This window comes from Vidua chalybeata, chromosome 5 (assembly GCF_026979565.1).
Source record: "Vidua chalybeata isolate OUT-0048 chromosome 5, bVidCha1 merged haplotype, whole genome shotgun sequence".
In the NCBI taxonomy this organism is placed as follows: domain Eukaryota; kingdom Metazoa; phylum Chordata; class Aves; order Passeriformes; family Viduidae; genus Vidua; species Vidua chalybeata.
The window spans coordinates 18,762,698-18,777,326 of record NC_071534.1 but is presented as its reverse complement, the minus strand read 5'-3'; the positions used below and the strand labels follow the sequence as shown (position 1 = coordinate 18,777,326).

Sequence of the window (14,629 nt, the reverse complement as noted above, 5' to 3'; positions counted from 1 at the left end):
TTGCCCCAACAGTAATTTGTGACTGCTGTCTGTGGGCTTGTACATCCAAAAGCAAAGGGTGCTAGAAATCCCAGCTTAGGCAACTCAAAGAATTTTATTAGCATCAGCAACTGGAGGGCAGCCAGCCAGTCAGCCCTACAGTTCTTTAAAAAGTAATAAAGTGCACCTGATTTTTGCTTCTTGGATGGCAACCACTGACTGGCAACTGGTCCCATATACTAGGTAATTCCTGCTTGATGCTGCTTAGGGCACCATTGAAACCATACCTTAAGCAGGCAGCACTGAGAGGGTGAAGCAGAGAAAGGCAAGAGAAAACTTGAGGTTTGTAAGCACTTAGAAAAGGCCACCTCCCTTTTCTTCCCCTTCTTTGCTCCTGGCAGTCTTGGAAGGCCCATTCTTACTCTCATGACACTTTCACTCTGAAGAGTGTTTGAAAGTTCTGCAATTCTCTTTCAGACCAGCTCTTTTCCTAAGTAACCCAAGTGCCCCAGAAAGATCCTGTCACACTGGAGGACTAGTCATGATAACTGCTTATCTTCTCTGGGGCTGGAAAGCAGAATGCAAACAGCTCAGGCAGTGAGGACTAATCCTGTCTGCATTTCCTTCTAACTCAGTTCTGGGGATTCTCCCACTGCCATATGGATCCCTCTGCCCTGGAGGGACAAGTTGTGTCAGTATGGCCACCACCAGGCCTTCTGCCCGCCTGTGCAGGTGCAGAGCCAGGGCTGCAAGCAGCCACTGCTCCAGGAGCAGTTCCACAGCAGTCCAGTCAGGAACACGCATTCAAAGAGTGCAGGTATGGAGGAGGGAAGAATTTGAGGGATAAATCCCACATAGGATGATGTTGGTGACTGTAGAAAAATAAACAACAAACCACCAACAGAATGAATATAAAAGAGAAGGGCAGTGACCAAAATCCAAGACATTGTTTTTGAAAAGTTGGTGGTACATTGCCTTTAGGAACAGTCTTTGACAATTGGGAGAGAGTTTGTCTCGTTTTAATTGGGACTAACCATATTCACAGGAGTTGTCACATGTCACTGTCTGTCTCCCTGCCTTTTCAATTTGGCAGCCTTCTCTTTTTCCTCCTGCATGTCCCAGAGATTTGAGAAATGATCCATTATTCAAAGAATCCCTGGTAATTTGGACCACAGTGTTATACTTCTTTTGAGACTGATGCCTTTCAAAGCTGCAGCCTTTCTTCCTGCAGCAGCTCCTGACAACCCTCTATAATATATAGCCTTAAGAGGGGAAAACAGGTCTGAGGAGATACACTTTTACTAGGAGGAAAGACATTAGAGGTAGCACTAAAATGAACAGAAAACAGATTATTTCAAGCAAAGAAGGTAGCTTAGCCCTTTTTATGAAGTGCAGGACTATACTGTCACTAATTTCACTTTGAAAAGTGTACTGGAGATCTCTCAATGCACTTGTTGGTAAAATGTATCTGCATACACAGATCAGTAATTATGAACTAACTAAACATGGAGATGCAATATGTGTTCTGTCCTGCACCATGTTTGCTGTCTTTTTTGTTTCCCTAACACTCCCACCTTTTTAGCAAGACTTAACCCGAGATCTGTGTTGCTACATTGTTTTTGCTGCCAGGTAAGGAAAGATAAATCCAGACCACATGATTGCTGGCTGTATGGCTTTACCCCATTGGCAACCACCTCCCCCTGGTGACATCAGTGAGGTGGGGACACTACACTTTTATACTACAGTAGTCACTTAAAGTGAAAATGAATGTTAACATCTCTCTGGTATGTGTATGCCCTAGTCTACATGTTTGATCAATGTTCTGGTTTCTTGAGAAATGTCCTGCTGGAGACGTTGCCATACACATTTAGGAATTAGGGTTAGAATTAATAAGAAATCTATTAATAAGAAATCTTGCAAATTCTGATTTGAAAATAGCTATTTTCTTGAAGGTGAAAAGTATCCTTTCTGAAGCACCCAACTCCCATTTTCAAAATACTCCTTTGCAATAGTCCTGAATATGGAGCAACAGGACAGAAACCTGAATTTGTGCAGCTGCAATTTATAGCGATAGAGATGCCCCATAACCAAACAGCATCTGGGGAAAGGGGCAGTTCAGTGAAATGGAAGCTTACCATGTAGGTAATGAGAGGCATTAAAGGGTGTTTACATGAGGGAGGGCATTTTTCTTCTTCAAACGTACCTTTATTGTCTGTGCAACTTTCAGGCTCAGCCTGATGCTGCAAATATTTAGGTATGTGCATAAGACAAGGCACAAGTGGTACATGTCTTTCAAATATTAATCCCAATCCAAACATTAAAATTATTCCAACACATCCAATGACAGCATCATCTCATTCTTACTGTAGGTCCCTACTTTAGGTTTAAGTCTATTTGGAGACTGCCAGCAAGCACTGGGTTTCAGAAAAAAGCTGTATGCACACAGCAAGACGGGTACAATGGAGCCAGACCAGAACGGTACTGTTGGGCCAAGTACTTATGAGAGGTAGAGTACAGATATTGCTTGCCTGTATCTATGCAAGAGAATAGCCTCTTAGTGCTTCTACAAACTCCTCTTTCCCACATCCATGGACCAGCACAGTGTACAAATGGATTTAGAAGGGGTGGCTCTGCAGAGATATCCCATCAACAGGGACCTGCAAAGCTGGGTGAAATTTCAAGACCTACAGTTGTCCTGCTGGGGAGTGTATTGCCCTCAGTTTCCATATCATGGAGAATACTACTACTGATCTTGTCGGGAAGGTACAGACAGAGGAAGCTCCCAGAACCAGCTCCCGTGCCTGTCGTCTCCATCCTTGCAAAAAGAACATGCAAGGCTTGGGCAGCTCTGGCAGCACCTTTAAATCCATGTTGATTGTAACTATTGTAAACTCAAATCGCACGCTGTAAGGTGCGCGTCCTGTCTCCAGCAATTCCGTGTTCCTTTTTAAAAAAAAAAAAAACCTGGACTGCGGAAGAATAAAGGGCTACAGCGGCAACACCGCCGGCCCCACCTCGTCCTGCCTCGATTACGATGGCCGAGAACAAGTTAGAAGTTTATTGAGGGCTGAAGCCCCTCATGTGAAGAGGATGGGGAGGCAAATCCCAAGAGATTGTAGGGGGACGCTGTACCGAGAGCCCGAACGCTGATAGCAAAGTGATGAGGTCACTTTGGCGCGGCCCCGCCCTTGCTGCCGCCCTCAGGAGCGCGCTCACGTGTCCGCGCTCACGTGACCGCGCCCTCAGCCCCCCGCACCTGCCGGCGCGCGGGGGGGCGGGGCGGTGCAAGGGGGCGTGACCATGACATGACCCCTCCCAGCGCCCCCCGCTCCTCCGGCCTCCCTGCCCCGCCTTGCCGCGCACGCGCGCGGAGCAGGACGGGCGATTCACGCACCCAAAATGGCGGCCGCAATGGATGTGGACACCCCCAGCGGAACCAACAGCGGCGCCGGCAAGAAGCGCTTCGAAGTGAAGAAAGTGAGGCCCCGCCGGCGCGCGCTCCTCCGGCTGCTGCCGGAGGGACGGGGAGGGGGCTCGGGCCGGCCTGATGGCAGCGAGCGGGACGGAGAAGGGGGCGACTTCCCGCTCCCTTTACGGAGCCGGGCGCCCGGTTCCGCACCGGAGCGGTGGGAGGGGCGGCGCGAGGCCTGCGGGGAGTCCTGGCGTGCGTCCTAGCCAATGGCTGAGGCGGGCCGCCGCACGTGCAGCGGGAGCTGGCCAATCAGCGGGCGCCGCTGGCGGGGGCGGGAGCAGGAGCAGGAGCAGGGGCGCCGGCGGGCCCGTGGCGGCTGGGGAATGCCCTGGTCGGGGAATGCCCTGGTCGGGGAATGCCCTGGTCGGGGCTCCGCCGCTCGCTCTCCTCCGACGCTGCCGCCCCAACAGGCCTCGGCTACTCCATACCCAGAGCTCGGGCGGGCGAGCAGCGCTGGAGTGCTTCCAGCTCCCCGTCACCCCCGGCCGCTGTGGCCCAGCCGCCCGGGCTGCCTCATATGCTGCGTAAAAAGCTTTCTGCAAATGTCTGTGGCTGACTCTTTTTCTCCTTCTTATATAAATCGAGCCATAACAACGTGTTAGGAAGCAAATGTTCTCAATGCCACCCTGGCTCTGCCTCCTCGCTCAGAGCAGCCATAATATCGCTCTCCTATCCAGTGCCACCAGTTTGTCAGCTGGGTCATGGTGATGCGAGGCTATTCACGAGGGTGTAGAGAAGCAGGGTTAGATTGTGTGGGCTTGTACTAAGGTATAATTTGAGGAAAATTGGCCCCTAGACTGAATATCAGTAAACATTTCCAGTGATTCCTGCTTGTAGATATGTTTGTTTAAAATGCAGCTGCCATCAGTGATGATGGAAACCCCTGGATCTGTGTAGAATGAAGTGTTTGGGTGACATAATTGCTTGTCCTTTGGAAATAGGAACAAATGTAATCAGAGTGGTAGGAAGTAGCACCATTTATGTGTCAGTGGCATTCCTCCTCCCCAGCAAGGTACCAAGACCTTTGTTGCATGTGTGGCACAGTACAGGTGTGTGGGCCATCAGAGTAGACCATAATGGGAAAAGAGATTAAGTACTGGAGTGTATGGAAGAGATAAGGGTGCTGAGAACTTTTATGTCAGCTGCCTTGAAGTATGGATGAAGTCCATGAGAGATGAGTACCTCAGCCAGAAGGCCAGCTAGATTTGAAGTTAGAAGACTGGGAAGAAAAATGAGATCACTACTGGTGCATGTCCTAAAAGATCTAGTAGTATTGTGACTACTTTTTATATCTGTACTAATGAAAAGTTGAAGACCTTATCCAAGTTTCAAACTACCTATCAATACTTGGAACTCAGCATTCCTTCCTTAATGTCCCAAACTGAGGGAAAGCAATGAAAACATTGAGATGGAAATGGAACACAGTAGAGAAGATTTACTATAGTACAGCCAGTGCAAATATATACTGAAAAAATGTAAGGGGGACAAAATTCTATGCTACTTAAGTAGTAAATGAAGATTATCCTGATTACCAGTACAATATTTTGGATTGCTTTGGATGTTGAAGGCAGGCCCATTTATTTAATGAGTTTACAGAAGACTTGATTATGGTTTTTGTCTGGAGAAATAAAAAGGTACCATGTTTTTCTGCATAGCTTGCCCTAAAATCCTCAAACCCTTCCCCTGAAGTAGCATGCAACAGTGCTATTACTTTTTTATATGTATAAAGTAAGTCTTTGAAAGGTTGATTTGGTAGTACTTTGAAATTTTTATATCCAGCCTTGCTGATAGGTTGTTGCTTATTAACCTTTTGTAGGGAACATTATTCAGGAGTCAGTGGAGAGTAGCATTAGAGATTTAGTTATTGACCCCAACTGCTCTGAAGGGTGATTACTAGAAGAACTGCCACAAATAATGGGAATTCCTCTTAACAAAAATGGCATCTGAATTGGTCTTTCTCCAAGGGGCTGTCCTTTCCTTCAGAATTGAGGATTTGACATGAGCTGCATCCTTGGATTCCATTGGATCTTGAATAGAAATCCAGATGTTTGCATTTGTTTCACAGAAAAAAAAAAAAAAGAAGTGGAGGGGGGACTGTGGGAGTTACCTTGTTTTTGAAGTGGGAAGGAGACATTGTATCTGGGAGGTTTGTGAGAGGAATGTACCACTGCTTCCTAGTAACCTGAACTCATGATGAGTTACTCTGGACTTCTAAGATTTGTTTTTTCTTAAATATCCCAGCTTTTCTATTTCAAAAAGTACACGGTATCTTGAAGAATAGCAAGGATTTCTGTCCGGCATAAATTGAATCACAACTGTTTTTCTTTTTTCCCCCCTCTCCAGTGGAACGCCGTAGCTCTGTGGGCATGGGACATTGTGGTTGATAACTGTGCCATTTGCAGAAACCACATTATGGATCTATGTAAGTAAATGGGGAGGGACACGGTTTGTATGTGTCCCTTGTATGTGCTGAACAGCTGACATTACCCCAGCTGAGGATATAACTCAGCAAAGCTTTCAGTTAGTAGCTAATTCTTCTGCTAATCTCTATTTTATGTAATGCTGAAGTCTCATAATCTATTTTTGTGACCTCTGTCACCATACTGTTTCTTCTTCACCCTTTTCTCATAAAGGGTAGGATCACTTGATGCCAGATCAACAGACATGATGCTGCTGAGTGTATTTTGAACACAACAAAGGAGAAAAGGAGTAATAATAAAGAGGAACTGAAATTATTCAGGGTTGACAGGCATTGCTTACAAAGAAAGATATTATATTTCTGAGCTGGGGAGGTTGCTATGAGTGTCAGCTTCTTGATGACACTCATTAAGTCTTGTAACACTCTCTGTGTCTATCTCAGGCAAGGAAAAGCATGGACCAGCAAATTAATTTGACTCCTCATTCTATAAAACCTACTTTGTCTAACTATCTTAGCACATATTATAGTAGGGGGAATTCTGTAGCCACCTAGAAAATTATTTGTTCACTTACAAAGGAGAGTAGTAAAATGCCAAAATAAAAAGCAATACATTATTAGTATTGGTTTGATTTTAATTTTTTTTTTTTTGCTGTATAATCTTGATGGTTCATTTCTATCCTGAACTAGGTATGTATGCATGAAGTCACTGTTTTTAGTCCTTTAGAGTATTGGTAATGAGTACAAACCCATTTTTCCCCCTCAAAAATGACAAAGTACTCTTGGCACCATAACTGTCCATCTTGTTTCAATCATGAGGGACAGAAGACCTGTTAGCATACCCCAGATAGAAATTTGCCTTTATTTCTAAAATGTGAGGCTGGTGGAACCCCCCAAAACAAGCCCAGGTCCAAGGACAGTGCCTGGGCATGGCTTGTCCTGATCCCATTGGAATACTTTTGTTGCACTTTGGTTTTATGTGGTTGCCCTTGGAACCAATACTATTGGCAACTTCCTGTCAATAAGACTGTACGGAAATAAAACACTTCAGAGAAATGAGACTTAAAGTGTATAGGAACAGCTACTGAAGGATATACCTGATTTTACTTCCTATTTCAATAATAATTACAAAATTACTTTCAGAAATTTTGTTTGGTGTTTTTGTTGTTTGTTTGTTTGTTTTTTTAATAAAGTGAAAACACACCGTAACACACTGGTCTGAACATGGGCTAAGCAGGTTCACTTTTCTTCTTGGGGATAGATATGTTTGTATTTTGAGCCAGCTACTGCCTATCCATACTTCAGTTTGTTCTTTGTTATTAGACAGGGAATGATAACACTAAAAAGAACAGGGATTATTAAATAAGTTGAGGTTCTTTAATGTAAATATTTCCTTTTTAAGTGTCTCTAATCTGTACCATCTTGGAAAGAAGTTTCAAAAGAAGGAGGACACTGGACTACTACTTAGTCTCTCAGGTTTATAATGTACTGGAGAGGAAAGCATTTTGCTGACAGGCAAATGGAATTTCAAAGACTTACTAGAACATAAGTTGCATTTTTAGAATTTACAAATGTATAGAATAAATATATAAAATCCTGTAATTCAAGATAATTATTCATGACAAGAGGGATGTATTTTAAGATAGGAGATGCTGGTGTGTTTCATTCTATCAATCTGCCTCAAAATTAATTGTACCTTCCATGACAGACCAAATACAGTCTCGTATATTTGCTTTTGTTTTTATAAATAGCAAATAGGACATATGGGATGAAGGAGAAGTATGGAGGGGTTGGAAGGAGAATGGACAAATGCTATTTTTCAGTAATAAATTTTGTTTATCAGTTCTTTAAAAATATTTTTAAAGCCCTACCAATATGTGTGAGGGGGTTTATAGGTAGATTAGGAAAAACAGTAAAGGAAAAAGGCATAGGTAAGTTTTTTTCCTTTTTGAGTTGCATAACATGTTATTAATTGGTATGAGCAATGTTATGAGGAGCCTGGACTGCAAATGACAGACTAAAATTGACAGCATACAGAGTAGAAGGCATATCTAAATTGGTATTCTGAGATCAGTGTTGGCTCTGGATTTTCTTACTTCCTTGTTACGGATCATTAATGTTGTTAAAAAACCCTTTAATTAGATTTTCAAACATAAGATGTGAAGTGATGGCAAATTGAGAAAAAATTAATAGAATATGCAGGGAAGAACAGCACAAGATTCGATTTGATAAAATGCAGGATATAAATGTCTTCCATTCCTAGTGATGAAAAGAAACCTAGAATGGAAAAACACTAGAAGAGTGATAAGTAATGTCAGTCATGGTAATGAAAGTTTGTTAATGGTGTAAAGTGAGGCATCAATGCTAAGGTGTCATGCAGTTCTCCCCATGCAAGTGCCTTATGACTTGGTAATAATGTGATTCAGAGGATCCCCCCTGCCCTGAGTTTGGTTTGTATTCAGTGTACAGAAGGAATGAGTAGATTTTCAGTGTTTTGGTTCCATTCTTCTCTGGAAAGACACAGGTTCTGTTTAGATTTTACTTTAGTCTTTCTTCAAAGGCTTGCTCTCTGGTGCTGTCACTGCAATGTGGTAAGTTAGGGAGTGTTAACAGTGTGTTTAGTATATTGGATTATCTTAAATATGTATTGTCTTACTGTAGTAAGATGACCAATATAGCTTTGAACTGTGTAAAATGTGCCATCAAAATACTGTCCCCTTGCATGAATCCAGCTTCACAAAGATAAATATGTTGCATAGAATCCAGAGAAGAATCTCAGGATGTTTATTAGATGGAATGGGTTTGGATTTATTTCTTGATGTGTAAATATACAGGTGATTTCTGCAATAGAAAATGTATAGGAAGTGGGCTGGTTCTTACAATGGCAAGATTCAGAAGCTGCCATTATATAAGATGTATTTCCACAACTCCCTGAGTTGAAATGCTTCCATTGCATCTTTCACAATTATTTACAGGTATTTCAGGTTTTAGCTGTCTCTTTCTGTCCTCACCTGCAGATAGTCTGTCAAAAGCAAGGCAACAGAAGCATCATTCAGTATTCCTCCAGTGCCTGTTACTATCTCACTCTTACGACTTCTTTTGGGTCAGCAGATGGTAAATAGCTTCTCTTTCTTTCAAGAACCAAGATCATCAGCTTTCATTCTAGGATGGAGATTGTCCATGTGTTTTATTTCTTGTTTATTTTTTGTTGATATATTGTCCTTTTCTGAAATGAAGCAAGTAGGAGACCAAAAAATGCTTCACCTTTTGGGAGGCCCTTTTTTGTCAGTCAAAGGTAGCAGTGCTAGCAGTAGTCTCCAGTGTGTTTGATAAGGGAGCTAAACCCAAATATCTTGTTGGAAGGGCTTTCCATCACCACCAGAGAACTCCTCCTCAGCCTCTTCCACAAAAGTTCGTCTGTCCTCTTAAACTTTTGGGACTGTCATGCTTTAGACTGTCAGTGAAAGTTTCGTTTGAAAGTGAAAGTTTGAGTAACACTGAAATGAATGTCAGTGGTGCTTCTTTTCCTTACCTAAACCATTTTTCTTCCCTCTCACTCCCAGGCAAAATACAGAGTTCTTTAAATCCTGAAAATTAAAAACTGTGTTCATGCAGCTCTAATGTTAGGGCCTCTTAGGAAAAAAAAAACAAAAGACAAAATGACATAAAAAATGGGCTAGATGGACTTCATGTCTAATATGCCCAATATTTTGTTTCCAGCAGGAAAAGAGAAGAAACAAGATAAGCATATTTTGTGCTGGAGTATTTTCCTTGCTTTCAGCAGAGACTTTCTGAGTTAAACTTTGCTTACTCTTTGACTTTTTTCCCTTCAGATGAATTTCCTCATCTTTTCCTACTACTCATTTTCTCACCATTATCTGTTACTGTACAGACATTGGACAGATATTTAAAAGTTAACATACTATGCCTCATGACCATGAGTCCATACTGCAGTAACAGTAAAATGGTTGCAAAGATCTCAGGTGTAGAATTTTATACAAGTATCCAAAGTAATTGAAGTTCTTCAAGGGTCTTGAGCATCTTCCATATTCTTAATAAGATTTAGTTTTATTGCTGTATGTATTGAAAGATTTGTGAATTAACACTGAAGTATTTTCTTCTATAGGGAGGCAAGGGATTGAGCTTTGGTATATCATATCTTTGATGCAAACCATATGATAAATACAGGTTCACTCAAATTTTGCAGAACAGCTGTTGCTACTGATTTTCTTTAGACATCAGTCTTGTTTTGAGTAGTTCCTTGTGACCAAGGTTAATTGGCATCTCTTGCATCCCAGAAAAAATAGGCCTTGCTTTTATTTTGTGCACTTCCACACCTGAAAAGCATGAAAAATGGAGAAAGGGAAGAATGGGACAGAACAAATAGAGATCACATTTTTCAGCCAAACCTGTGGGATTTGAAAGTTTTTGAATCTTTAATTGGTGAATCAAATTCATTTTCCTCTAAGCATATTCAAGCAAATGAAGAGTGAACAGAGAATTGGAACTCATTCAGATATCTTCTTTGCCAGGAAAAAAAAAATCTGCAAAACAAGAAAGCAGCAAGGGCATGTATTGAGGTCTAAGCTGATCATCTATCAGCAGATCTTTTTAAATCATTTGGTCTTGACTCCTAAAGAAGGCATCCTTCAGTAAGAAGTAACATGTTAATCTTATAGGTTTGTGCTGCTGATGGTGGAGGAGTTGGAAAAATCTTTTTCTTCCGAAGTTTCTTCTTGAACTGGAGCAGAAGTGAATTGTTCAGCCTTAGAACAGAGAACTGGCTTGTAGGATTTATTTTCTCAGTGTAGTTCTTCTTCTTTCCTCAGTCTTTTTCATCTCCTTCATCTACACCATCTGACACAAAAGCCCAAAACATAACCCAAACTCATAAAACGTTTGGGTTAGGGATCCTCCTGGGTACTCAGCTCCAAGATATAAAAGGTCCAAACCTGTATTTCCTGTCCAAACTGTATTTCCTATTGTGGATTTTTGGGATGTACTTACAAGACTATAAAATAAAGATAGGCAAACTCCAGCATTACATTTGCAAATAAAGTACATAATGTCTGACAAGAACATATAAGAATTTGTGTTGAGAGAAACCTGGGTAAGAAGTTTAAGTAAACATACTGTCAACTCATCATCAAAAGAGAGCTCTGTGAATAAAAGAGGAAAAAATGAAAATCTTTATCCTTGAAATTTGGGAAACAGACACATGTTGCCAGCAGATGAGCCATGTACTCTTGCCCTCTGGAGCTTTGGAATACTAAAAAAGTAGAGGAAGGAGGAAATCAGGATTAAGGATGTTTTGATATGTTACTTTTGGAAAAACAGTGCACATTAAACCGTAGCTCTTGATGCTTTCTGGTGTCTTAAATACCACAAAATAGCTCCTCCTCCCCTGCCTACATTTGCTATTTTGAAGGAATCTACCAGTTAGTACATGTGCATGTACATCTTCAACTGCTGTGTACATTTGTTCAATCTTTATTTTCACAGGCATAGAATGTCAAGCCAACCAGGCATCGGCTACCTCTGAGGAATGCACAGTAGCATGGGGCGTCTGCAATGTAAGGAAAACTTCTATCGTGGAGCTTGTGTGGGGTGATGCTATCCTCCTTTTTTGAAGATGTGGGACAGATTGAGTTCTGTAGCATGTTTCACATAATCCACCAGAAATAAGAATTTTTAAGTCCTTATGTTTACTTGAATGTACAAAGGAGAAAGAGAAGAAAGTGAAAGATGGAGAGATCTAATAGGACAGAGAAGCAAAGGGAGGAAGATAAGCCTTTTTTTTTTTTTTTTTTAAGCAATAATAGATCTCTCATTCTGAGCATGATTTTCCTGGTCATGGTTTGCCTAGGAGTTACACCTTTTCTTTTCCCCCACTATTAGGATCACTTGGATGCCAGCCTGCTTGATGTATCTATGTGCAGATTAATTCAAAGAGTCAGTCTGGGGTAACCAGGTGATTTGCTTTGAGTTTTGGGGGAAGATCAAATCAATTGGTCCCACTAGCATGTTAACTCCAAACTTGAATATCTCTTAGCTAGCCTGGGCCTGAGTTGGAAAATAAATAAACTATTCCATAGTGGATCCCGTCTTTACTGTGCTGTGGGATTGAGTTACAACGTGATAATGCTGGAACAGAAGCATAAATGTTGCAATTCTGTCTGCAGAGGACAAGGGCAAAATTTTTAACCATGTCAGGATATTCTAATGTCAAAATCATGTTGTGTGTGAGAGTCACCACAAGTGGAACCTTTGTTTTCGGTGGCTGTATGGGGTAAGAGAACAGATGCCCTTATTAAATACATAAATGAGATTTTTTTTTTTCTAATTTTGCAAATTCCTTTTTATTCAGGCTCTGGTATTTCCTACAAACTGACAGAAAGCTTCCTTCAGCATGTATACATTGATATTATCCCTGCTACTCACTCTGAAATCCTCTCTTTTCTTTCTGATTATACTTTTTGTCAGCATCTGCTCCACCAATTTTAGCAGCTGCTAAACTCTGCACTCCCTCCTTCATCAGAAGTCAGTCAGTTGGCACTGTATGCACTGTGGAACAGGATCCCTGTTGTATTTCACTAATGTTTCCTCCTCTTTGAAAATGTGGATCAATTCCTTGGTGTTTATCAGCTAATTAAATGATCAGTTGTCCCCACCTTTGCCTGCAAGTTCTTGCTACTCTTTTCTTACTGTGATGCTTTCAGTGGTAGTTGTTGCATTGAGATGCATTCATACATTCTGAAATTATGTGATCTGAACTTTGTCTTCCAGCACGCTTTCCACTTCCACTGCATCTCTCGCTGGCTCAAAACTCGCCAAGTATGTCCGCTGGACAACAGGGAATGGGAGTTCCAAAAGTACGTATCCTGCAAAGATTTCAAGATGAAAAGTCCACTTGTCCTGTAAATATAAATGATCAGTGTCAGATTGGTGTGTCTGAGGGCACAGTTGCTGTTCAGAGAGGTTCTTTCCTTAGTCACCTGGTTCTGAGTGAGCTCGGAAGGAAGTCCAAACAGCTGTGGGCTATGTAGGAGCTGTTAAAAAGTTATTTCCTCCATTCTCTCTAAAGAATGGAGAGCAGGAGAGAAATGAAATTAGCTAGAAGTGGAGTCTCAGGTGAACTGTGCTGCTGCATGAGCAATTTGGGTTTAGAGGATGACCTGAATTAAGCTGCTTGGGTTCCAAACTGTTTCTGCTGAGGTGCCAGAGATCTTCTTGAGTCCCTCTGTTATCTTGATGATCTGTTTTATAACTCTGATAGCCTCAGAGATTAATACAGCTGATTTCCTAGCATCTGGAAATCAAGTGTCCATGTAGCCATTCCTGCAGCTTTGGCCCATTTATTTATAATTGCTGTATTGTTTGTTTTATTTAATGTTTTTTTAAAGGTCTCCTGTCAACAATAGTAGGAGATCCAAGAATGGGTTTTTGAGGGATAGTCACATTTTTAGAGGTAATTATCCATTGAGAATGGTTAGGAAGTTTGCCTATCACTTGCTTCATTCTGAATCATTGATCTAGTAATCTTTTCTTAACTGTAGATTGTCCCTCTCCCCACCTACTTTAAAAAAAAATTAATTCTAGTCACAGTCCAGACTGAAACAAAGCAAAACAGGTATTATAACTATTAAGGATTGTGTTTGGGCTCTGGTAGACAGTCAGTTGTGCAAATCATCATTGATGTAACAACTGAAGTACCATAGTTTTGATATTAAGATGTTTTCCTGAGCACACAATGAAAACTGAGTCCATGCTGCCTGGCTAATCGCTTCATATTGCACGGGCAACATGATGAGAAACAGAGACACGAATTAGTATTTTCTGATGTGTGCTCAATCTGGGGCTGTGACGAGTTTTGGCCTTGCTTCATGACAGATATATTTGAAGTGGGATTCAGGGCAAAAGACAACTGGTACTGAGATCTCTTGCACATGGTGTTGTGGATTGCTTAGGCTGTCTTCTAACTGGTGTCTGGGTAGACTTTTAGGGAAAGTGAAATTTCCTTAACAGTATTTCACCCATTTACATGTTAATTATGCTGTGGTAGAATGAAAATAAATCCACCCAGACCATCACTCCTATGAATTGTAATTTTTAAAAGAGCATTAACATATTGTCTATTTGCAGGTATGGACACTAGAGAGATGGTCACACGCTTCTTGTTATGTCATCGAACTCAGTTGTTCTTGTCACTATGGGTTTGTTTTAGTGACTTGGAAAGTCAGTAATGTATACAATTCTTCTTTCATGCTAATTTCTTCCTATTGTATACCACTGAATAAAATCTTGCTGGAGCTTCCTGTCAAAGTTTTTTGTCTTGTGTTCAGGAGCGGGCAGTCAGAGCATGAGGGAGGAGAATTATCTGCAGACCGTGGACTTAAACTAAGCTTAACTCTTTAGCTGGGGACTGTTTCTTTTTTGCTGTGACAGGCTTTTGACTGTGAGTTTGGTTCTACTCCCACACAAATGAGAGCCACACCTTTGGCTCACTGAGGTCAGTGTTAAGCTCCATTGTGTAGTGCAGTGGGTGCAGGACATGGCCTGGCTAAGAGTAGTTTATGCAAATAGATTTTTGTGTGGACATGCTTTATTACAGCAGAGCTGAAATGATGATCTATACAATTAGGGGTTGTGTCATCATTAGAAACGATTCTCTCACTTCTGCTCTTGAGTTTGACTAGACCACCTCCCCTGCAGAGGAAATTTTCGCTAACTTCCCAGTTCCAGCTGTTTAGCTTTGGGGAACA

At 41.6% G+C, this 14,629-nt stretch overlaps 1 protein-coding gene across 2 annotated transcripts; it reads left to right on the top strand.

Moving 5' to 3' along the window:
* Positions 1-3,295: 3,295 nt before the first annotated feature.
* RBX1 (ring-box 1) lies at positions 3,296-14,189 on the top strand. 2 transcript variants are annotated; one of them, XM_053942201.1, is made up of 5 exons: positions 3,296-3,456; positions 5,795-5,873; positions 11,370-11,440; positions 12,654-12,739; positions 14,010-14,189. In XM_053942201.1, exons 1-5 carry the CDS (start codon positions 3,379-3,381, stop codon positions 14,020-14,022), a joined length of 327 nt encoding a protein of 108 aa, XP_053798176.1. In that variant the 5' UTR covers positions 3,296-3,378; the 3' UTR covers positions 14,023-14,189. The 2 variants fall into 2 exon arrangements, with proteins under 2 accessions (XP_053798176.1, XP_053798175.1); XM_053942200.1 differs by lacking the exon at positions 3,296-3,456 and adding an exon at positions 3,776-3,995.
* Positions 14,190-14,629: the final 440 nt, after the last annotated feature.